General features: G+C 28.1%; 3 protein-coding genes and 1 non-coding gene across 8 annotated transcripts; 1 reads left to right on the forward strand and 3 right to left on the reverse strand.

The window, feature by feature from the left end:
* Positions 1–272: 272 nt before the first annotated feature.
* On the forward strand, positions 273–1986 carry LOC120074058 (zinc finger protein 593). Its single transcript, XM_039027046.1, has 4 exons — positions 273–476; positions 577–685; positions 929–991; positions 1711–1986. Exons 1-4 carry the CDS (start codon positions 392–394, stop codon positions 1811–1813), a joined length of 360 nt encoding a protein of 119 aa, XP_038882974.1. The 5' UTR covers positions 273–391; the 3' UTR covers positions 1814–1986.
* Positions 1987–6813: 4827 nt separating this feature from the next.
* Positions 6814–8670, reverse strand: LOC120073533 (transcription factor RAX2-like). The gene is made up of 3 exons (XM_039026372.1): positions 8437–8670; positions 8224–8353; positions 6814–7312 (listed from the first exon to the last, which is right to left on the reverse strand). Exons 1-3 carry the CDS (start codon positions 8570–8572, stop codon positions 6814–6816), a joined length of 765 nt encoding a protein of 254 aa, XP_038882300.1. The 5' UTR covers positions 8573–8670.
* A 12252-nt stretch (positions 8671–20922) lies between these two features.
* Positions 20923–24994, reverse strand: LOC120072859. 5 transcript variants are annotated; one of them, XM_039025384.1, is made up of 4 exons: positions 24747–24992; positions 23950–24101; positions 23209–23253; positions 20923–22908 (listed from the first exon to the last, which is right to left on the reverse strand). In XM_039025384.1, exons 1-4 carry the CDS (start codon positions 24789–24791, stop codon positions 22890–22892), a joined length of 261 nt encoding a protein of 86 aa, XP_038881312.1. In that variant the 5' UTR covers positions 24792–24992; the 3' UTR covers positions 20923–22889. The 5 variants fall into 5 exon arrangements, 2 of the variants coding, with proteins under 2 accessions (XP_038881312.1, XP_038881311.1); XM_039025383.1 differs by having other exon boundaries at positions 20923–21702; positions 24747–24987; XR_005480609.1 differs by having other exon boundaries at positions 20923–21702; positions 22480–24101; positions 24747–24988.
* LOC120074831 lies at positions 24732–24943 on the reverse strand. The gene has a single exon (XR_005481110.1). It is a non-coding gene; the product is annotated as a small nucleolar RNA U3 (small nucleolar RNA).
* Positions 24995–26166: the final 1172 nt, after the last annotated feature.

Genomic DNA, 26166 nt, shown 5'->3' on the forward strand with positions numbered 1-26166 from the left:
AAAAGATATAATTGTCCAAAACTAGTCATCTTTCAAAAAATTCAAATGGTAAGGTAAGACATTTATGAAATATAGGATTTTTTTTAGGCTACCCATGTAGAAACCCTTAAATTTAAGTTACGTTAAAATTGATCCAAACCAATGGGCCGAACAGCTCAGCCCAGCCTGGTTGTGGTTGGCCTTTTTGAACTTCGTTGACTGAGTCAATGCTATACGATGTCGTGGCTACCGGTTATTTATATATATATATATATATGTCGTGGCTACCGGAAAAAAACTCTTCTTTCCCTTTGCTAGTGGTGGAACACCCCCACCAATAAAACCCTAAAATTTACTCGATTCTGCCATCGTTGGGCTCTCAAGACTCGAAATCCACATACACTAGAAGAAAATGGGAGGGAAGTGTCCTCACAGAAGCGTAAAGAAGCGGAGATATTCGCACAAGACCGCTCGACGCACGAAATTTCTTGTCAAGGATATCCTTTTTTCTTCATTCGTCTTTTTCTCTTCTAATTCTTCTTCTGTTTCCGTTATGTTTTCTTGGATTTTCCTTAATTCCATGATTCGGTTAATCACGCGATGATATGGTTTACGATGAGTTAGCAAAACCAGAGGTTGAGAAAACTTCTCTTCCTGTCGATGAGGATTTGCCCGGAATGGGGCAGTACTACTGTTTGCACTGCGAGTATGTTCTTTTTCACTATTTTACTCGAAATTCCTATAGAAAATTGTTTTACTCATCTTCAGTCGAATTTAATCCATCAATTTCCATGGCCAGCGCTTAGTAGTTTTGTTGTGTTATCTGAGGACTGACATATTTTGTGAAGTACTATGATTTTTTTTTTTTAAAAAAAATCTTGAATGAAATTAGGAAGTACAAATTTGAAGTTTAGAATGTACAATCGATTAATTAATGATATGGTTTCAGCCGATACTTTGCGAATGTGTCTGTGAGGGATGAGCACTTCAAGACCAAGCGTCACAGGAAGCGGTGAGCTAAGCTAATTTTTCCCTCCATCTTTTGTGCATCCTTTGCATATTTAAGTTCATTTACTTCAAAGAAATACATCTCGTCTTGTCTTTCTGAACATGATTAAATGTCGAACACGTTCAGTTTTAACCTTATCAGCCTTCATATATATATATATATATATATGTATGTATGTATGTATATATTTTAATTTACGTTTTTAATTTGCCTAATTTAGTTGGTGCTTTGTGGATTTGTACGAATTTCACTTAATGAAGAACTCTCTGTAAATTGTTGTGTGTGAAATTATAAACTTGGAACTGCAATATTAAACTTTGAACTGGAGTTTGTCCTAAAGCTGATTGAGTTTAAATTTCTAAAGTTACCTCACCTGATCTCGTCTTAATTTGTTATAAATACAGCATAAGTGAAAACTAATTTGAATTTCCAGTGGAATTTGAACTAAAAATCTTCTATTGTTACTCTAATTACATCCATTTGTAGCCATTGCCCTTGGATTCTCTATAATATTTGATTTCATTTGATTGTGAGATTTGAAGTTACTATGATTGTACTAAAAGAATAATATTTGAATTGCAATTGTTAACAATGTTCCTAATCCATGGCCCTTAGATTCTCTATAATATTTGATTTCATTTGATTGTGAGATATGAAGAATTGTATTAAAGAAAATATTTGAATTTCAACTGTTAAGAATATTCCTGATCCATATGTTGCAGGTTAAAACTAATGGCGGGTCCTGCACCTCACACGCAACTGGATGCCGAGCTAGCTGCTGGGATGGGCATGCCTGATAACGGTCCAAAGCTTATGGCAATGTGAGCTTATTTACTTATTTTATAACTTAAAAACATTTTTGGTGTTGTAAAGAGCTTAGAGTGAGGTTTGTTTCTTGTTTAACTAACAAGATCAATTTTTTCATACTATTACTTGCTGTGTATTTTATTTGCAGAGTTCTTTCTATCAATTAATTTTGGCTTCATATTTTACACCAACTTATAACCGAATGAAAAGCATGCCAATTTGAGCTTAGTTGATTTAGGCATATTCCCCTAATTAAGGGGGTCAAAGGTTCACATTTAGGACATGTTTGGGAGGATCGGAATATAATGGGTTGTAATTCCAAGTCCACATGTGGATTAAGGGCTTTGGACTTGGTTTGTAATCCCTATTAAATTCCTTTTTTGTCATTTTCAATCCAATCCTCTTTCTCCCATTTTTTCACGATCCCATTCCAAAATCTGTTTTAACGTTCCTTTGATTACATATCAACCTCTCAAATAGGCCCTTAGGTTGTTGAATTCAAAAAGACTTCGACTGTTATAGTATTTCTACATGTTTTCCACTCCATCGGGAATTGGTATGGTTTGTCTTGTATTGGTTTTGGGTATGGGGGTGTAAGTAGAGGCTAGTTCTACTTACATACAAATTAGTTCATTTGTTTTTGTTTTTGTTTTCGTTTTTCGTTTTTTTTTTCCTTTTTCTGTTTTAGTTTCGATTTCTTTGACAAATAAACACCTTCATCAGGAACAAATAGAAAAAGACCCTTGGTCCACAACAATACTAGATCATCATTCTCCACCATGCTCTTAAGCCATGAAGGAGAGTCGTTGCCACGTTTGTTAACTGTTTCATTTTTTATTTTTGGTTTTTTAAAACCGAGTCTATTTTTTTTCATTTTTTACAATGATTTGCATCTTTTTAAGTACAATGGTTGAGTCTATCAGGTTTGTCTTGACTTGGTTTTAGCTTACTTTTTTTAGCTTTCAAAATTTGGCTTGGTTTAAACTATTGTAAAAAGTAAATAATAAAGTAAGAAATTTGGAGGTAGAAGTATTGTTTACCAGTATAATTTTTAAAAACAAAAACAAAAAGCTAAATGGCTATTAAGTAGGGTGTTAGATGCTCATTTTTTAAAATATCTATGTCTGAACATCGTATGAATTTTAATTATGAATACTCTAAATTAGTGAATGAGTCGTACCTTCTGTTTTTTTCCATCTTTGCCCTTGTAGATTTTGTCAATACTAAAATTTCTTCAAACTTTTTTCCGATGAAATCTTCATTTTTTTCATCTTATGATGGAATACTTAAAATTACAATTTATTGCATAATGTCCCAACTAATTCTAAGACATATTACATTAAATAAAGTTTAGTACATGCATGCTTAAAAAAAATTTAAAAAATGGAATATGACTTACTTTACACAGGATCAAATGAAATTAAGTGAGATAAATTTTATTTGGGATCTCAGACACAGAAAATAATGGTAAATTGATATGAAACAATTATGTATAAGAATTAAATCTCTACTAGGATGTTTCTGCCTTAACCTAAAGAAGTACTTAAACTCCACTTTGCTTTGAACTTTTCGTGCATTTAAATCTCTCTTGAGGTTTTACTCTAGTTGTTTAAGTGTGGTTGAGCCTTGGTTTTCAAGTCCAACATATGCGGGGAAAATGTATGCACACAAGTCTTTCAAATCATTGTCATTTGAATGAATCAATTATGCTTTAACACAAATGCATGAAATTCCTTAACATAAAAACAATTGGTGCAAATACAACAATGTAATCCACGGTGTTTCTTAGTTATAAGATATCACGAACACACTACAACACGATCTTCTACCTAACATAAAGGCGACCGATTGTAAAGTTACTGTCTACCTTACACCATCCTTCAAGACTTAACTCCAACAATCTGAACCTACCATTGAGGCAAAATTGAACGATTAAAAGCTAATTTGAAGGTTTTGAAACTTAATTTGGCAAGTTTATGAAGATATTATGACCATATCCTAATGGAAAATATATGAACCTTAATACCAAGTCTAATTGATAGAAAATGAAACTATATCCTAATTCTAAGCATCAACTACGATTTGAATAGGAGACATGATCACATAAAGAATGAGTACTATGTTAAAAGAGTCACGTCATTAATAAGTTATGTATAGTGAAAATAGTTCTTTTGAAACTGTCTACGAGATAATTTTGATATTATAGAAATATCTAAAGCTAGTACATTAGATATAATTAGAATCAAAGCACCATCCAACATCAAATGCTACAACAAAATCAGCAATTATACACTTAAAAAGAAACTTAAAACTAATCCTTGCAAATATAACTTCACAATTCAACATATGCAAGAAATTCAAATTTTCAAACAGGATAGCACCAATTCAATTCTCACTCAATATGAAGGTTGCCCTAAAATTACACTTCTGATTAACCACAAGAAAAACAGTTAAAACATACTAGATGGAAGATATATTTTTCTACCTAAACATATTAAAAAAAAACATATACTTTATGGCTCTTATCACATATCTTAACTTTATCGAAATTAGGGGGAGAACGGACAGAATCACGTGGAGAAACATTTCAAAATACAACCAATTCATGTGTATACAAAATATTTCAGAAAGTTTGTCCAAAACATACCAAATGTTTCAGAAATTTTATCTAAAACATCCTCAATATACCAACTAGATTCCCATCGTTTTATGAGGATTTGAACTTCTTATTTTAGCAAAAGAAATATATACGTCTGGAAAGAACCTCCCAAAAGCAATAGTGAAATTAAAAGAAAGCCATATAATAGGGAATACAAGAATTAACGTGAAAAAAACTCTAAATTGGAGAAGAACTACGGACTAGAAGAATTCCAGTATGTGAAAAATTATTACAATCGCACAAAAATCACTTACTGACCCTAACTACAAAGAAATTGATCTCTCAAAGCATTATATCGCTCACACAACTAAGTTAAAGCTTAAATGCTTCTAATTGAGATGATTTGAAACCAAAAAGGCGCATAAGCTCTTGAATCTAATATCCAATGTTGGCAACTGCACTTTTAATATTTTGTTAAAGACTAAGAGTACATACCAATTAATAGAGATGTCAAAAACTAAGATTACATATATCCTCGCTCCCCATTTCATTCCCTGAAAATTTCCTATGGGGATCAAGGCAGGATTTCCAGAGGGAAAATTTTTTTCCATTAGTCTTTAAAAAACCAATTAATTTAAATCATTGATGTGAACAAATTTTAATTAAGAATTAACTCTACCACTAATTGTTTATTATGTTTATTTCTACATGACAATTTGAATTCAAAGATAAATTACTCAAATCTTGGCATAAAAAACTAATCAACTTTTTTTGATATAAAAAATAAATATAAATTAAATTATTCACATACATAATCTAAATTTAAATATTCAATTTAAATATATTCATTATCTTGACCACTAAACAATCAAGCTTGAAATTTAAATATAATAATCAATAATAATAATAATAATAATAATAACAAATAATTATACTAAGTAAATAAATAAAGGCTAATCGGAGCGGAGATGGAGAATGTATTTCCCGTTCCTGTCTCCCTTTAATTCACGTGGATTTTTTCTCCCGTTCACTCTCTCATTTCCTAGGTAATCTGAAAATCCTATCCCATTTGGACGGACCCCACGGTCCTTTCACGTGAAAAAATTGGACATCCTACCTATTAATGTCAAGTTACATCCGCTTTAGTTGGTGAATAAAATTATCATTTTAATTTCATAAAATCCCACTATCTCTTGGCTTGAGGTATTATTGTGAATGCACCTCCCTCTTTTGCTGCCCTATTTGGCTGCTTCCCATGATCAAGGATTCCCTCTCTTTTTTGCCTTTATATAAATTTAAAATAATCAACCTGATGATCATCTTTTCAAAACTCCAATCTTCCCATTTCTCATCATCATCCAAACTTTCCAATCTCACTTAAACTCTTAATATATTTAAATTTGGTAATTGGTAGTTTTCCTTTTCCTATTCTATTTTATATTATACATACAAACATGGTTTTGATTTGTTTGTATATTCCTAATTAATTTTCAAAATATACCTTTTTAGTTTTTGAGTTTTTCTAGAATAGGTGTATTTCAACTCCAAAATTTCAAAATATATCTTTTTAGTCTCAAATTTTTAAGAATATGTTTAAAACTAAAGGTTCTTGAAGATTTTTTTTTTTATATATATAATTATATGAAGTTTTGAATTACAAAAGTAATCTTAAAACTAATTTTAGAGAGAAAAAGGTCATTTTAATTTTTTTTAATTTAAAATAATAAAAGTTATTGTATTGATCCGTTAAACCTATTTTTAAAAATTAAGAGACTAAAAAGGTAAAATTTGAAAACTTAGAGACTAAGTACACATATTCTAAAAGATTCAGAGATTGAAAAGGTATGTTTTGAAAATTCAAGGATCAAACATACATATTCTTTAAAACTAAGAGACTAAAGATAATTTTCCTTGTTCATCTCCATCTAAAATACATTGGTTTAACTTCATTTCATTTTGTATATTTACATATATTAGATTGAAAAATTATTCGAGCTAATGTCAATAACACGATAGATAAGATATTATATGATATATCTGGATGAGAAAAAGGGACTTCAATATATGTTTAATAAAATTAAACAAGTTTATTAGTTGAACTTAGAATATGAAGTCATTTGAATGGTTTATTAATTTGCTTGGTAGAAATTTAGTTAATCTATAAATAAAACTCCAAGAAAAAAGAAATAAATAAAAATCAATCAATCACTAAATATTTTTAAGTAAAAAGAAGAACAACTTAGAGATGTGAATGTCAATATGGTTTCAACTATTAACATGTACTATTAGCGACTAATAGGAATGTAATTTAACAAAAATACCAAATAGACGAGTGAAACATAAAATATATTATTTAAATAAGCGCAAAATCGATATATAAGAAAAAAAGAAAAATAATTAAACATAGTCCATGATGTTTTCAACAATAATACATGAATGTCTCTCCACTCTTGTAATTTTCATTAAATGAAAATTTATTATTATTACTAATCAGCCTATTGATTTCTTCTAAATTGTACTCTAATATTGGATTTTCTTCTTTCCCCACCTCCTTTTTCATTGCACCATAAAATTTTCCATTTTGGTCAAATTCCATTTCTCCTCCGCCGTAGCCGAGGTGGTTGCCGCCGGAACTTCCGTCGGAAGAGCTGCAACTGGCCGCCTGATCCCCTCCAAATGAAAGAATATTTTCTTGTATATGATCATAATAATAATTATAATAATTTGGTTGCACCAATTGCATGTTTTTATTGTTGCAGCTCGGAGATGGATTCGCCGCCGTATGCGGTGGCGGAGAAACTTGGTTGAAATTAGATGAATTTAAATCTGTCATTAGCTTCTTCTTTAGTTTTGTGTTCCAATAGTTTTTTATATCGTTGTCGGTTCGACCAGGCAATTGAGCCGCAATGATTGACCACCTATATAAAAATTTAAAATTTAGGTCACAATTGACAAGATTGTATTTAATTTTTTTTGTCTGGAAATTTATGTTTTTTTTTCTTTCCATTTTTTTCATTAGTTTTCACTTGAATCATATGAAGTCTGAGTCTTTTTTTAAACACTACTATTTTATTTAGTTTTCGAAATTTGACTTGATTTTTAAAAATGTTAATAAAAAATTAATGACAACAAATAAATTTCAAGGTAATATATTTATAAACTTAATTTTTTAAAAATAAAATAAAATAAAACTAAATCTCTTTTAGCAACAATTTCATTTTTAATTTTTTCTTTTTGAAATTTGAGTTTATTTACTCACTAATTTGTTTTTAACATGGCACAGTATTCACCCTATCTAAAGTCTAAATAAACATTTCAATTTTTAGTTAACCTTTTAAAAGCTTGTTTTTGAAACTGGACTAAAAATTCAATTAATTTCTCAACAATCATGGAAACCATGAAAAGGGAAAGAAAGAGAGACCAAAAAAAAAAAAAAACACACAATTTTTCAAAAACTAAAAATAAAAAACCGAATAGTTATTAAGACCTAAGTAATTATCAAACAGAAATTTATCTTCTCTTCTAATTATCGTAATTAAGCCTTAGCAAAAAAAAAAAAAAAAAAAAAAAAAAAAAAAAAAAAAAAAACAAATTTTTTTTAAAGATTTAAGTTATCAAAAAGAAACTTATCTTCTCTTTTAATTATCGTAATTAACACTCTAAATTAAACCTTTGCAAAAGAAAAAAAAATCTTCACATAATTTAAGTAGTAATTATATAATATTAATTGATTTGAACCAATAACAAGACCCAAAAGCTGTATAATTAAACAACATAAAAGAAAAGGCAATTAATTAGGAAGATAGTAAACTGTATTTAGAGGAGGAACCTGCTTCCTATGGTGGCGAAGAGAGAGCAAATAATTCGATCTTCATCCTCAGTGAAATCGCCATGTTTAATGTCTGGTCTTAGATAATTAAGCCATCTCAATCTGCAGCTTTTCCCACATCGCTTAAGTCCTAAAGAATCATCATACATATATAAGAAAAACAAGAGACATATTAATGGTTTTCGAGAAAAAGATTAGGGTATTGTATTTTACCAGCTCTTAGAGGAAGGGAAATCCAATTGCCACCAGTTCCATGGTTGTGAATATGTTGTTTGAGCTTTGCATCTTCTTCAGGTGACCAAGGTCCTTTCTTCACACTTGCTTTGTCACAACATGGACTCCTTCCCATATCTTAATTGATTATGATCTCTCTCTCTATTTCTTTCAAAGAAAAAATATATTTTTTTTGTTAAATTCTGGTTTTTTGTTTATAAGAGAGGGAACTAAATAGATAGAGCAAACTAAGTCAAAAGAAAGACAGCCTCTCTTTCTCTTTGCATTTTTTATCTTAACTTTTCTTTCTCTCTCTCATCACTTTTCTTATGTACGAGATACGGATATGATTAGATACGGTAATATGTTAATTTTTAAAAAGTTAGGATACTATTATGTTGAAGATACGTTTTCTTCCTTAAGAAAAATCTAGGTTATAGATACAAGTTAATGAAATAGTACAAAATACAATTCAAGCACTGAAATACAATACAAAAAAACATCTAAGATGTTGAAGTAAAATAGTCAATAAAATGCAATAAAAATGTGACCCGTAGTGATAAGAGAAAAAGAAGAAGAGGGAGAAGTATGAAGATAAATGGAGAACTTCTTCATTGAATTGTTTGGCAATATTTAAGTGAGTTATATTTTAGAGGACTTTGTAGGGACTCATAGTGAACTTTTTAAATAGGCTGCCTAGTTTAATTGAAAAATATTAGATGAGTTGTTTATCTTTTTTCTTTAAAAATGTAAGTGTAAAAATATATACGTCGTATCGGTATCTAATACGTGTCTTGATACGGATTCTTTGCCACACATGAAGTCTTTATAGGATTTCAACAACTATTTATCTTAAAACAACTTGTGTTGCAACCCAATAACCGTCCAATAAAATTTTGATACGTGACAAATATATATATATTTTTTAAAATGATTTTTTTTTTAATTTTTTCTTTGTGGGTAAAAATGGAAGATGAGCCCTTCTATTTCACAAGAATATATATTGTCGTTTGCTCACTTCTCATGTCATTTTACCCCCCTACTTGGCTTAAGTGTATGTTTGCAAATAATTCTAATTAAATGGTTAAAAGTATTTTTGTCATTTTTTAGATCACTATGAAATGTTTTTAATGATTCAAAACTAATTTTACTATTATGAAAATTGTATTTAAAAACGTCAAATTAAATATTAAATTAATTGTTATCAATTAAATTTCGGGTTATTTTCAAATATAGAAAAATAAATTAAAATATTTACAAAATATAACAAAATTTTATAACTATTAATTATAGACGCTGATAGACTTCTATCAGTGATATTGATAGACACTGATAGAAGTCGTTCATTGTCTATCAGCATCTATCATTGATAGTTCTAAAATTTTGCTCCATCTTCTAAATATTTTCAATAATTTTACTATTTGAAATAATTTCTCTTAAATTTTAATGACTAAATTATTACTTCTATGAAAGTTTATGGATCAAATTTGTTTTTTTAACTTTTAGATTATAAATTTAGAACTTATCATATCTTTAAAAATTGTGTCTATTTGGTCTATAAAATTTTAAAAAGTATCTAATAAATCTTTAAAATTTAATTATTACAAATTGTTAATTATTCAGGTTTAATTATATGATTAAATTGTTACAAATTTTAAAATATAGAGACTAAACTGTTACAAATTTCAAAGTATAACGACTAAGTTGTTAATTATTAAGTTTAGGGAACTAAATTGTTATACATTTTAGAGTACAGGCCACTTAATCGTTATCAAAATTCAATGATTAAATTATTATTTCTATGAAAGTTTAAGAACTAAAAGTATGTCTTTAACCTTTAAATTATAAGTTTAAAATTTATAATCTTTAAAATTGTATCTATTTGGTCTAAAAAATGTTTAAAAGTGTCTAATAAATTTTTTAATTTCAAGTTTTATATACCTAGCAGATTATTCTCGAACTTTTTCTTTTATGTGTTTGATATAGGTTTTTGACCTATTTAATGATTTTAAATACAAAATTAGAAGATTAGTGTCTAATTCGGTATAAATTTTATTTTTATTATTTAATAGATCGATTAATTTTAAAATATTTTGAATAGGTCATAAACACATATTTTCTTACATTTAATAGACATAGATTTGAAAGTTGAAAGGATAATATAATCTTTTATTAAATAATTACTAATTTAGTGGGCTGGCTTTTATTTGATTAAATCATCTTCCTATGATAGTAAAAGCCTACTTTTGCCTTTATGACTTAGATTTAATTGCAGTTTAATCAGTAAACTTCCAAAACTTGTGTCTTTTAGCACCTACTTAAAAATCCATTTATTTACAAGATATTATATGACGAGTGGTTGGACGACAATTTTATATTGTTAGATGTATGAGAGAGAAATAGTAAAACTATCTTAAATTTATATATCCAGCAAAAAGATATATTACTAGGAGTATATAGATTAATTATCCTACTATTATTTCAAGAGAGACACGCTTATTAAATAATTTCTTTTCATTTACCTCTATTATTAGAAGATTTTCAAAAATAGAAAAATAAGAGAAACTATTTACACAAAATAACAAATTTTAATCATCTTTCCCTTTCTGCGTCTTCTCCTTTTCTCCCATCTTCTTCTTTGTCTTCCCCCTTCTCTGTCTTCTTCTCCATCGTCTTCTCCTTCTCCTATTCCTTCTCCTTCTTCTTTGGTCCAATCTCGATCTCTCTCTCTAACCCACACACTTTCTTCTTCTTCTTCGACCCGATCTCAACTCTCTCTCTAACCCAAATACTCTAACGTCCAGCAACCACTGCATTCATGCCCAACCACCGATCCACCGTCGTTTGGGTCTACATCGCATTTCTAGTTGTATGTTGCCATCAATGAGTCGATTTTTCTCTCTCTATCCCATTCATTCTCTCTCTCTGTTCCTCTAACTCTTAGATTCATGTAGCTCGATCCTCATCGTCACTGTCTTGTCGCCGCCAACACTAGAGTTTGTTTAATTTTTTGCTGTTAGGGGTAAGATTTTGGGTGTTTTGGGTTAATTTCGTTTGGTTCTTGAACACCCATTAAGTTTTGGTGTTGGAATTAATTTACCCATGAAGTTAGATGCTAGATTTGAGTTTTGTTGCTTTTAAATAGTTGTGATAGACATTGAACAATGTCTATCACATATAAATATTGTTGATAGAAGTCTATCAACGTTTATCAATTATAGGAACTGATACAAGTCTATGATACTACAGTGATGGAAACTAATACAAGTCTATTATTGATAGATGTTGATAGAAGTTTATTAGTGTCTATCAATATTTTTTTTACTATTTCTATAAATAGTTATTTTGCTATATGTGAAAATTTCTCTCCATCCTTTGTTCAATTTTGAATTCTAATAGAATTAGGCTAACACAATGTTATTGGTAGGTGATAACTTGTAATAAATATGAGGGATAACTTATACCCTCTGATGAGACCAGAAATGTGAAAATGGTCCAATTTTAATAATGTTATTGGTAAGAAATTTGAGAACTTGCAAATTTAAATGCAAAGATTTCTTGATATTTGACAAATTGAGGCAAGTTGTAGGATTTAGTCAAAATAGATTTGGAAAATGAAGCCCTTTTATTAATTTTAACAAATAAAATTTTCCAAGAAATGTAACACATTTTCTTATTTTCGAATCAACTTGCCTATATTACAACTATTTTGTACCACGTGGCACATTTACCTTTTTTTAAAATTTTCATCCATTTTCTCATATATTACAAGAAATTCCTCTCTCACGTGTGGAAAAAAAAATTATTACAACCCCCTCGTGTTATTATCTATGACGGTGATAATTCAATGTAAAAGTTGTATGTTCTTCATTAATATTTAATTATATAGAGAAAGTTTGATGAAAATGTGTGTGATCAATGGTTTAGAGTCAATAGAGTATGTTAATTTCAAAGTGGATGGCTGACTTGTTTCATATTTTAAAAGAGAAAAATGTTTGATAAAATAATTTTACTATTTGTCAATGACATTTTTGCACTCGTACACGTTTTTTTTTTTTTTTTTATATTATTAAAAAGATACTTCCGAACCAAACTAACAATTTAGTTCTCAATGATTTAATCTTTATATTTTTAATTTTAGTTGTTGTTATTATTAATTCATTCTTTAAATAATTGATTGTTTATCATGTTGAAATTACCTAAATATGTTTAAAATTTTCAAATTTTTTTCCTGTGAGGAATATCTCAATTGAAATCTTTATCTAATAATGTCTCTAAAATTTAGCGTGTGTAGGAATAATTGAGTTGACTAGAAAAAAAATATTTTTTTAAAAAAATATTTTTATTTAAACTCTTTTTTTATTAAAACGGTTTAAAATACATTTTAAGAATGTTTCAAAACCTATTTCTATTTTGAGTGGTTGTCTACACTTTATTTTTTTTTTTCAAAATTAAACACTTGAAAAGTTAAATCAAATATACCTTAAGAATGCCAATTTCTTTTTATAATGCCTTACTAGGGTAGCTAAAGAGAGCATAACTTGACTATATTTGTATGTATTAACGACTACGGATTCTGTGACTCCAATCCTCTATTAGTTAAAAGGATTATCTTATAAATGATAGTTTATGGACATTTAAGACTATTGATTAATTAAGGTCCATTCTTTACCATAGTTATCATATTTCATATAAAGAAACATTAGAATTCATAATTTTCTACAATGACATTTTAATTCTTGACATTCAGGCATTCTTTTAGTTTAATTTATTTATTTAAAAAGTTTTTATCAAGATCAACTATAAAAAAATAGTTATATATATACACTAAAAGTTAAAATTAATAATTTTGAAAAGAGATGGACAAATGATATTTAAGAGTTCTTATATTTTTCAATATGATTTTTTGTTTGTGTTTTTAATTCTTTATTAGAAAACACCAAATTGAGCTTAAAATAAACACGGCCATAGGATTAACATTGAGATGAAATTTGATTAATGATCCAATGGATATAATTTAATCACTATTCAACTGTCATTTCCATTTGACTTTTTTGGTATTTGATTATAAAGAAAGAAAAGTTGTAAACCCACCTCTTCCTATTTGACTTGGTTGCCTCCCTTAATTTTCCAATGTCCTATGGTTTAAGAATTGTTACCTAAGCAATATTTTTTTTAATAGGGGAAAGGAAAATTCAAAATTTACCACTGAACTTATTAAGTTATATTAATTTTTACGAATTTAGATAAGTACCTCGATTTCTATAATCTATTCGATTTTTGCTAATTCATAGATTTTAATAAATTAGTAAATGAGTAACTTATATCGTTTCATAAATATTAATATCGAGTTGTACAAACTTAAATTTGATTAATACACAAATTTATTATTGAACAACGTGGTACAATCTTAAAAATTTTAACAAAAATCTAATTCTAATACAAATATACAATGTTATTTTTATGGAAAATCTTATCAATTTCGAATCATAGTACATATGTTTTATATAAATAAATTTTCAAACAAAAATATTTATAGGAAAAATTACAACTTAAATATTGCAATATCGAGCATAAATAGATGAAATTGAAAGTATGGGACAAATATTTATACAATTTAGACCAGTTTATGAATAATAAATTTTAGAAAAAACCAACCAAGTAAAACTACATCGAGGTAGTTGCTTTTTCAAAATTGTTATTATTTTTAAAAAAAATTAAAACAATTAAAACATTTTTTCTTAATATTTGTATATCTAACAGTTTAGGTGTGCCTTATAAGCAAAACAATTTTGAAAACAAATAAATATGGATTATTTTGAAATATAGTAAGCACTTGCCTCTTTGTAATTTCTAGATCACCCCGTATTTCCACTTTTCTGAAAAAATAAATTAGTTTAAATTAAATTCAACAATCATTTTCTTTCCTTTTTTACCCTCAGTCAAAACTATCTTGAGCTATCATCCTTGTTCATGAAATTCTTGTTGCAACCTTTACATTTATGGATAATAAATTATTATTGTTATAAATATATATGTTGGTGCCAAAATCCAACTAAAAAACATGCATAACCTTCACGTGACATCATTAATTAATTAATTTGGAGGGAAAAAAACGTGACTTGCAAAAGAGAAAACTTGCACACTAGTGTGGTATTTATCGTCTTCTCTTGCTCTAATTTGGAATCTAGTTATCTGGTAATCTAATTGGACCCTATGTGTGATTCTTAGATTCAAGGTGTGTTGGACACACTTTGTGCGAAAGTTAGGCTCAACAACCTTTGAGGTCGAGACAAGGGGAAGTTGGGCCCGGAGGTCCAACTCCCCTCCCTTGGTTCATCATGTTCTTGTTTTGGTCCAAGTTTGATTTCCATTTTTCCTTATTTATTAGATGTATCAGTTTAGTCTCAAGTTACTCATAACAATATATAACTTGATAATGACAATATTTTCATTGATGTGATAATTATGTCGATACTTAATAAATATTGGCAAATATGTCATTTAAAATTGTCAAAGTGAGCACAATTCAGCCATAATTAATACATGTTTTTACTTTTTTTAAGTTAGAGGTTTAAATAATTATCTATTCAAATGTTTTAGTTTTACTTTTTTTAAAAAAAATAAAAAAATAAAAAAAATAAAAAAAAAAATAAAAACAAGAGATTTGAAATCGATGGCATCAATCCAATAATAAAAGAAAGATAAAATATTAATATTTTCAGACTCCAAAACACATAATTTACTTTTGACGATTTTTGGTATAAAATCAATCCCTTACTATAAAATAAGGTGATTTTACATTAATTAATTAAAGAAAAGATTACTTATTATTAGACATGTTAAAAAAATTGTCACTCGAAAAAATCGATCAACCAACACAATCTGAGTGGATTATGAATTCATTTGGGTTGGGTTGAGTTCAAATAAATGAAAACTTTATGGGATGAGTTGATTTATGAGTTCACCTAATATACCTCAAACCAATCCGAATTTATTATTAACTTAAAATATATATTTTTTTGTTACTTATAATGCAATTATTTATAGATACATTGATTTTAGTTTTATCTAATTTCATTATTATTTGAATAATTTATTCTCCTACGACTCTTAAAAATAGTTTCAAATGAAAATTTGCATTATATAAATTAAAATTGAGTTGTTAATATTAATTAAATATATAAAAATAATTAATTATTTTTACGTATTTACATTTTACTTTTTTAAAAAAAATTAAATAAATGAAATCCAAACCAATTCAACTCAAATATTTCACAGTTGGATTCAGTTGGATTCATTTTTTTTTAATGAGAGTTGTTTGAATTGAAGAAATTTATATCCAAACAATTGAGTAGGGTCTAAAAAATTCTTTAAATCCAACCTAACTCACTAACCGCATTAATCAATTGATTTCTTATGGATGGATTATTTTAGATTTTTTTTTCTTCAAATGGTCCACTAAACAAAAGGTGTCAATTATTGGCGAGATGAAGGCCAGACTGGAAGTTGAAATACCCCAGTGGCCAAAATTGTGATTTTGTTAAACTACATTTTTATTATGAATTTTAATAAAACTAATCATTCAAATCTAAAATTTTAGCGTGATAAGATTCAATTCTTATACTTTCAAATTTCTAATAATTTAATTTATAATTTCAATTTTTATTGTATAATAATTTGATCTTTAAATTATAAGTGCATTTGGTTTTCAATTAACTTATTGATCTAGGTATGTGAGAAATTTAATTAAATATTAACGATATTTTTTACTGTAAAGACTAAAATCATTATAAATTTTAAAGTGTAGACACTAAAATTTAAGAAGTAAATTACTACAAAACTAAAAATAGATAAAAATTTATTACAAAATTGAAAATACAAAAACTAAGGTTAGCCATTTGGTTTTTGAAAATTGAGTTTATAAACACATTTTTCAACTCTAAATTTCTTGTTTGGTATCTACTTTTTATCTATGTTTCCAAAAACTAAGTTCAATTTTGAAAATTAAAAAAAATTAAAAAAATTTGTTTTTTGTTTTAAATTTGACTAAAAATCCAACTCTTTTACTTAAAATTGATACATACAGATTTATTTAATTTTCAAAAAAAAATAATAAACTAGACATGATGTGTTGATTCTAGACCAAAGGCCGTGGAGGATCTAGGATTTTAAGTGGGAGCAGGTCCAAATAAATTGCTAATTGAAAATAAGTCATATCGGTTAATTTAAGAATTTAAAATTGCTTATTTGTTTATTTTCTTTTAAAACAAAGTAATTGTAGATCATAAATTATTCCCGAGTTAAAACTAATTAAATTAATCAGCTACAAACCACGGTCTTGCGTGTAGACAAGGCTAAATCTAAATTATTTTATCAAACGACAGGTCGGCACCTAAAAGCTGGCAAAACGACAATCGTCTTTGGTCACGTTGACTTTCACCGAAAACGGTGAAGGTACAAATCCCTAAGTCATGTTTGTATTACCTAATTTCGTGATTTTGTCATTTGCAGAACTTTTTCTCTCTCATTTATACTTAAAAAAAATAAAAAAGAAAAGGAAAAAGTCAACCGTTTTTATTTTTTATTCTAAGTTAAATTATATATTTAACTCAATTAAATTTTTCTATATTACCAAAATTCTATATCTCTTTATTCATACTATAGACTTATCTTTATAAATATTAATGAACTCACATCAATATTAGTAGACCTCATTTTATTTTTTAAAATACGCTAACATGACTAACAATGAATAATGAATAGGAGTATGAAAATTCTTTCAATTTTCTCGTAGTACTTAGTTTCTTTTCCTATTTAACCCTTACATTTTAAAATATGTATTTATTGATCCTTAAAATTTATAGAATACAAATCAACTCTAGAGCTTTTTAATTTATAAAAATTATGTGACGCAAAATTGAAGTGTATAATTCTATTAGATATATAATTTATATTTATATTTAATAAATAAATTAAAAAAATAAATTTGTCAATAACTTATCAAACACATTAAGATTTAGAGACTATTAGTATTAGACATATTTTAAAAACATAGAGACAAAATAAATACAAACTTTTAATTGAGAAGGTTAAACTTGTAATTTAATGTAATTTTAACTAAACACATCATAGACAGGATGGGTGGGGGTGGACTACCAAGTTTGGCCACTGTTTGAAATATAAGGAATTGTGGAGTATCATTCAATTGAGCTTTTCAGATGCACCTTAAGAAGGGAAAATTTAACAATTACCCTTCAAGTTTGTCATTTGTTTAAAAAAAATTCTATATACTTTTGAAAATTACGTTATTACCTCATACGTTCATAAATGTTTAAAATTTTTATCCTCTAGTAGAAATCCTTTAGAATTTCAAACGTAAACTTAGACTTAAAATTGTATAGAATGACTAACTTGAAATGATGTAGTGATTTAAATTTTCATTTCAAGTTATTGTCACATCATTTATTATTTCAATTTTCGTCAAAAATTTCTTTATAATTTCTACTCTAAAAGAATATTTTTGAAATTTTAATATATATATATAGTTTTTCTTATAATAGTGAAAATACAAACTATTAAAAAAATCCATAATGAATCTGCTCACTCATAAGTTTACGTTGAGAGAGTAGAAGATCTTTCATATTTCATTTTTTTTTCCAAAACTAAATTTTTTTCCATTCCCCTCATAAATATATTTTGTATGATAAGATTCATTTTAAGTTGAATTCTCTCCCCCTCTCTAAATCTCTCTCGACTCTCATATTTTTATCGGTATTCTGTGTGGCCTTACGAGTCCTAGTTTGATTATCAATTGTTAGAGCAAAAGTCATTTCCTCAACTCAATCCAGCTACTTTAAATTAAAGTTCCAGTTTTTTTTTTTTTCATTCAAATTCTTTTACCTTTTTTTGAAAAAAAACTAGTTCATATTATTGATTGATCGATACCTTAACATTTAAGATTTTTTTATGTTTGTATACTTAGAATATCAATATGTCTACTAGAAAATATGAATATGGATATGAAAAGCTCAACAAGAAAAAAAGAGTAGAAAAATTAATTGAATAAAAAAAAGGTGCTCTAATAAATTTGTTATTAAGTGATAAAATCGATGAAATAATAGAAGAAATGATAAGTATAGATAAATTGAAAGATGAAACAAAAATAGTAGATAATTATATGCTTGGAAATGAAACATGTAATCTAAACTTAAATGAAAAAAAAAAAAAAAAAAAAAAAAAAAAAAAAAAAAAACTAGAGAGCGAGGAGGACATTGAAAAAGGAGAAAAGAATGATAATGAGACATGTATAGTATATTAATATAATATATATGATCCAAGACGATGGAAAAAATATTGAATATAAATTAATTTTATTAGCAAAAAAGATCCCATTAGAGAAAGTCATTTAATATTTCCAAAAGATGAAAATTCTAAACATTCTTCTAATATTCATTATACTAAAAATTTATCTAATGGCAAAAAATATGATAGAAATTGGCTAGTTTACTCAAAGGATTTCGATAAAGTTTATTGTTTTTGTTATAAGTTATTTGATACTAAATCTGAGACAGTTCAATTACCTAATGAAGAAGTTAATGATTAGAAAAATCTTAGTTCTTGACTTAGAAATCACGAAACTAGTAATGAACACATATCTAGTATGAATGTTTAGGTTGATTTATAAATTATTGTTAAAAAGTAACACAATTAACAAAGATGTTAAAGAATTAATTAATAAAAAAAAAAGGAACATTGAAATAAAGTATTGACACGAATTATTGTTGTTATTAAAAATCTTGCTAAAAATAATTTAACATTTCAAGGAAGTAATGAAAAAATTTATCAAAAAAATAATGGGAAAAATATAAGCTTAATTGAAATGAATGCCGAATTTGATCCAATAATACAAGAACATGTTCGTCGTATTCAAAATAAAGAAATTCATTATCATTATCTTGGATATAATATACAAAATGAACTCATACAACTATTAGGACTTGAAATAAAAAATATAATTATTGAAACAAATTAAAGAAGCAAAATATTTTTCGGTTATATTAGATTGTACACTTGAGGTAAGTCATCAAAAACAAATGTCTTAAATTGAGGTGTGTTGATATTTCAACAAGCCTAATAAAAGTAGAAGAATATTCTTTAGAATTTTTAAAAGTTTTGAAGATACTACCAGAAAAGGTTTATTTGATGTGCTTATAAACACAATTAAGGATCTTAAACTTGATATATCGAATATAAAAAGACAAGGATATACCAATGGTTCTAATATGAAAGGAAAACAATAGGATATACATATAAGATTACTAGAAATAATCTTATAACATTTTATATACCTTGTGATTATCATAATCTCAATCTAGTACTTTCTGTCATGATTAGCTCATGTCATAGAGCTATGACATTTTTTTGGAGTTGTGTAACATATTTATTCTTTATTTTCTTCGTTTAAAAATGGTGGAAACTTTTGCTAGATCACATAACCAACTTGACTATCAAACATTGTCACAAACACGACGAGCAAGTCGAATTGAAAGTGTCAAAGCAATTAGATTTCAAGGGTCTCAAATAGGGGACACTTTAGTAAAATTAGGAGAAACTAATAAAAATCCTAAAGTGAAAAGTGAAAAGTGAAAAGTGAAGTTAATTGTTAATTCCTTATGAATTTGAAAATTTTGAAATTTTGAATTATTTTTAGGCATGACTATATATGGTATGATATTTTATTTGCTGTAAATCTGTGAGTAAAGTCCTACAACATAAAGATATGAATATTGATATTGCTTTAGATTACTTGAAATGTTTAGTTTTCTTTTTAAAAAAATATAGAGAAAATAGATTCATCGATGCTATGGTTTCAACTAAAGAAATTATGGAAATACAACTAAGATTTCGTGAAAAAAGAATGATTCAAAGAAAAAAAAAAATAATTTGATGATAATATTGACATTGAAGAAATAGGATCACTTGCAGATTATTTTAGAATTGATTACTTTTACTATATTATAGATCAAACAATTTCTTCATTTAAAAGTAGATTTAAACAATTTCAAGTATATAAAAATATCTTTAACTTCATATTTGATATGAAATTTATTGTATTAATATTGAAAATATATTAAAATATGATACATTTTCTTACATTAGTGGTTTAAATTTATTTTTTGAATTAAAGATATTAAGAGAAGTCTTGCAAAATAAAATTGATTGTCCTATTAAAATATTAAATTATATAAAAAAGGTAAATGCTTTTCCAAACGCATATATTGCTTATAGAATATTATTAACAATATCAATAACGGTTACCCATTGTCTATTGATTTGATCTGTTCCATTCTATTATGTGTATTAGAACAATAATAAAAAATAAGTCTCTATCGTGATTTTTTCTCCCTATTATAGGATTTTTCACATAAACTGTATGTTTTTTCTCACTCCTCTTTTTCATCAATAGGGTCTCATATGTCCATATACCTAAAAATGACATATATATATATTCAAAGTTAAGGGTCATTATACCAAAAAATAAGAAAAATACAACATGTGGTACCTAGCTTGAGGAAACCAACGAAGAGAGTACTTCTCAATGAAGTATTTGTTTGATTTGACTTTCTTTTTCTAGATCCCAACTTTGTCTTTCAATGCAGTCTGAAGATCCTCTAGTGTCCTCTCCCAAATAATGTTTCCCCAATCCATGTTGTTATAGTATTCTAGGCCCTCTATAGTCTCAAAGAGTTCTCGATCAACTGCACTCTTCTATTTAATCTTCTCCATCATTACAACCTCGATGTAATACATTAAGATAATCTTCACCACATCGTCATTATTCTGAAACTCCAACTGCTTTTATTGTTTTTCCAAAACATTGATGTGGAATGGGTTAGACCTATACCTATTACTTAAATATTTCCTCTCTAATTCTTAAGAAGCTTCCTTAGTTCAAACCACTTGAGCGAGGGCCAACCACAAACTAGTCCTCGACAGAAACTGGTCCTTCGAAAATATAACAATTGCACCCTTTATGGAGAAGCTCATAGCATTCGCTTTCTAGGCCTTAACTTATCTTAGCAACATGTGATGGACAACGAGATTGTTGAAAACAAAGTTGTTGTCCGCAAACTGCCCAGATTGTTCTCCTGAACATCTCAAGCTGCTTGGTGGTAAGCTTGTCCTTGGCAATCTTGTCCGCTCGATACTTGGCCAGGAAAGCAATCACACTCAGATATCTTTAAACTTGTTGACATCGTAGATCTGCATATACAAAACAATTTGTCTCATTAGCTAAACCAAAGGAAATAAAGTAAGTAGTCAAAGTCTTTTTACTCTCTCTGGTCTTAATAGTATATCTATCTATCTCACTCTTAGATACTCGCTCTCGCTCTATAATCTTAAATTCTCTTGTATGTCATCCTCTTCTTCTTATTGTCTTGCTTTCTCTCAGTGTCTCGCTCTTCATATCTCACTCTCTGTTCTTAGTTTTATTTCTTCGTTAAGTCATTTTCTTCCATTTACCCTATCGCCTTGCTATTTGTAAAACTTCTATCACTCAGATCCTACACCCAAACCCACCAAATGATGTCGAGCCCTAAATCAAAAACCTCAACCACCAACTTCATGTGAATCAAAAAACCCAAGTCACCGATTTCATGCAAATCCGAAAGCCCAAATCACAAATGCATATGATATAGCTAAATTCTTGAATGGGTTTGAATTTGTAATACTGCTATGGTGGTTTGAGATTAAAAAGACGGGGTTTAATACGATCGTGGGTATTTGGTTTATGCTCGTAAGGTGTTGGATGATATGTCTCTGAAACCTGAGGCTAACCGTTTTACTGATGCTTATATGGTTACTTTGTCCTTTTGTTTTACAATTGCTGCAGCTAAGCTCAAATTCACCGCAAGAATGTTGTCTGTTGGAGTCTTTTAGTTTCTTTTCCATTCTTCTTCTAAGGAGATATTACTAAAGGTTTGGGTAGCTTTGTTTTTGGATGCATCTATTTCAAATTTTCAATCTTTGATATGTTACCTCTTTGTCTATCTAAATGGTAGGCCTTTTAAATGTTCAAGTGATTGAAGCGATGATTGATCGTACAGGTACTCGACTTGAATGTTGTAAATCTTATTTCATAAGATAGTGTGATCCAAAAAAGAAGGTCCAACTCGCAGAATAATGGTTGTTTGATATGAATGACATTCTCCGTTTTTTAGCAAGAGAACAAACAAGACAACGACCATCACAATGTTCTGTTGAAGAACCAAATTCAAAGTTCATTTCAAGGAGTTCAGAGAACAATAAGAAAGGTGAAGATGACAACTATGCTATAGAGCAGAACAATAGAACACATAATTTATTAGGAGAAACAACAGAAACTCATCCAGTAACTGAAACATCAAGTAAGAACAAGCCATGGTTCAAACAACCATTCCCAATTATCCTCAAGCTGCACCACTTGTCCTGTAACCAAGAAATTGAAGAATAATAGATGTGTCCTTGGTTAATTTACTAACAGAAAGCAAATTATACTGAAACTGGGTAACAATAGAACCTCCTGAAAATATAACAAATTTAATAATCAAATAGTGCCAACATAATGCACTCAGGAACTGCGCCGATCAGCAAAATAACAGAAGTTGAAAATAAGATAATGGCTCAAATAACTCCTTCAAATAAACAAATGTGCATGGAAGCACCAAAATCAATAATTTACCACCCAGACAAGTATACAGGCAAGGGAGAACTATATCATGTACCTACCTTATATGTCGAACAAGTCCTAGCCACAGATTTGGCTGCTTGAAACTGTGTTTAAAGAACATTAAGTTATGACATTGAGATGAAGTTGTTGAACGTGTAGAAGGAGCTTTCACTACAGTTTAATTTGCCATAGAAATTGTGCGGCAGAGAAAACGTCATTCGATTGAATTCTCCATGAATGAAATGTATAAATATTCATGGGGGTCAACAAAACTCACAGCTGGCTGACTAATTACACATAATCATACTACATATTCTGGTATAATACGACCAACTTTGGATAAATGAAATAACTGAAACATAGCCAATACAAACAAGTGCAAAGCTGAACATGTGCTGAATGTATACTTTCTAGCCTTTCTCAGTCCAAAACCCAATGCCAAGAGGAAATCAGACAGAGCCTTGTTGAAAAACTTGTGATTAATGGAACTTCATTATGGAAAATACAAGACAAACAACTCAAACATTTTACTGTTGTATAAGATCTGCACTTAAGCCTTTAGATACATTGGTTAAGACGTTGGTGTACTTCTGAGATTCATTGGTTAAGACTTAATAGATTGGTGAAGTTGAAAAAAAATCTATAAAAAACAATGGTGTTGTCAAGTAAGCCGTTGTTTCTCTTAATCCAAGTCAACCTAAAGGAGGCTCTAATCGATTGGGAATTATAGATGCTTTCTTTCCTTCATATATAGTCCAATAAAAAACGAGAATGCACAAGGACATATAAAGAGAATGCACCACAAATCATGAGTAACAAAGAAGTGGTCTTGAAATTTGTTGCTTCTTCCACCTAGAAACACCATCAATGCGATAATAAAGCACAACTGGACCTTCTTTTTTGGATCACACCATCTTGTGAAATAAGATTTACCAACATCTAATTTGAATACCTGTATGATCATTGCTTCAGTTACTTGAACATTTAAAAGTCGTAGAATTTAGATATTCAAAGATTGAAATTGAACCAATTGCACCCCAAAACCAAAGTACCCAGACCTTTCGTAATATCTCCTTAGAAGAAGAATGGAAAATAAATCAAAACACTCCAACAAATAACATTCTTGCAGTGGACTTCGAGCTTAGCTTTAGGGAGTTTAACATGAAAACGGAAGGATAAAACAGCCATGTAAGCATCGGTTAAAAGGATGAACCTCTGGTTTTAGAGACATCCATCAAACAACTTATGAGCATAAACCAAATACCAACCAACACCATCTTAGTAAAATCCCCCATCTTTCAAATCCGTTCACACAACACCATATAGCAGTAGCATAGATTCACCACATTCAAGAAAAACAGAAAATTAGAACAAAAACACTTGACGAATTAGCTTCTGATTTTTGGAGACATTTCATCAAACACTTTACGAACATAAACTAACTACTTTCCAAGTAAAACCTCTCATCTTTATAATCTCATAAAACCATATAATAGTAGCATAAATTCAAACCCTCCTACACAGAAAACCGAAGCACCAACGAAAAAAAAGGTGTACATACAGAGGAGGAAAAATTATTTGAAGTCTGTCAGATCACCTTGTAACCAATCCCAGTAGGTTGGAGCCTGCTGAGAACGATCATCTACAGCCACTGAAGCCAAGGTTCATTGGCAGTTACTCACGCTCTAGTTACAAGGCAAATAATTCATCCACCAGACTTTGATTCTTATCTCCTTAGAACTCAAGGACACAGTTGTACAACCTATAGAACAGATCCTGTTCAAGTAAGGTCGTATCTTACTAACTTCATCTTTCTATTTAAATAATGTAGTTTCTCATACAAACTTTTCGATGTGGGACTTGGGTGGTTGGACTTTTTCCTTTTTTTCTTTTTTTTTTTCAAATGATTGGAATCGCAAAATTTATTCAACTCAAATAAAAAATGATAAAAACCTGTACCAATTCATATATATATATATAACAAAAAGTAAATAGAATAACGAATAATGGATTTCTCCACTTTCTCCAATTTTTTTTATTGATCAATATGTGTCTTTTAAAATCCATCAAATGATAATTTGGCAAGTATGGATTACATGACATTAATAGTGTGTAATATTTAGACAAATGGACAACGCATGAGATAATGGATAAGTGACATATGACCAATGGACACATCTACATTACACATAATTTAACTTATTTATAATAATTGAATTATTTATACATTTTCAATTTTTATATTATGAGTAGCTAATATTCCCAATAACTCAAAAAAATTGTATTATAAAACTTTTTGGTGAACATATATATATATATCATTATCATGTTCAATGCACGTGATATATGTTTACTATTATTCTATTTACTAAATTTTTTATAATACTATAAATAGATACATTTGTTTTATTATTTAATATGCAATGTAATTGTAAAGTATAATATCAAAATTAATTATTATTATTATTAAATAAGTTAAAATTTTAAAATTAGAAATATCTAAAATTAGTTCTGGGTTCTATATAAATGTTTATGATTTTTCTTAGTACAATTATGAATCTTTTTTCAACCATAAATGATATCAAAATTAAGTTATGTATTTTTCATTTGTCAATAATTTGTCGTGTACTCTGTTATAAAAGTTTAATTATTGAGTGTGTTCCTCTCCTCCTTAGTTAGGGTTTCTCATTTGGTCGCTTGCTTTTATGCCTCCTGCTTAAAAAAAAAAAAAAAAAAGGTTAAATGAAGTGAATGAAAAACTATAAAACTTTCCAAAATTTTCATATTCTATAGTTAATTATAATTTCATAAATATATTAATTTTGGAACTAATGTATTTTGAGGAAAAACTTTTACATTTTAGCTTTTCACATTCCGTTTACTTAATCTATATGATGTAATTAAATTACAATCAATTATCTATCCATTAAGAAATATTTTTTTATGGTCTTGGTTTCTAATGTTTTAAATGAGTCATTTTAATCCTGAATTTTTAAAAGTATGTTTAAAAGTCCCTC

The sequence above is a fragment of the Benincasa hispida genome, chromosome 3, assembly GCF_009727055.1.
Source record: "Benincasa hispida cultivar B227 chromosome 3, ASM972705v1, whole genome shotgun sequence".
In the NCBI taxonomy this organism is placed as follows: Eukaryota; Viridiplantae; Streptophyta; class Magnoliopsida; order Cucurbitales; family Cucurbitaceae; genus Benincasa; species Benincasa hispida.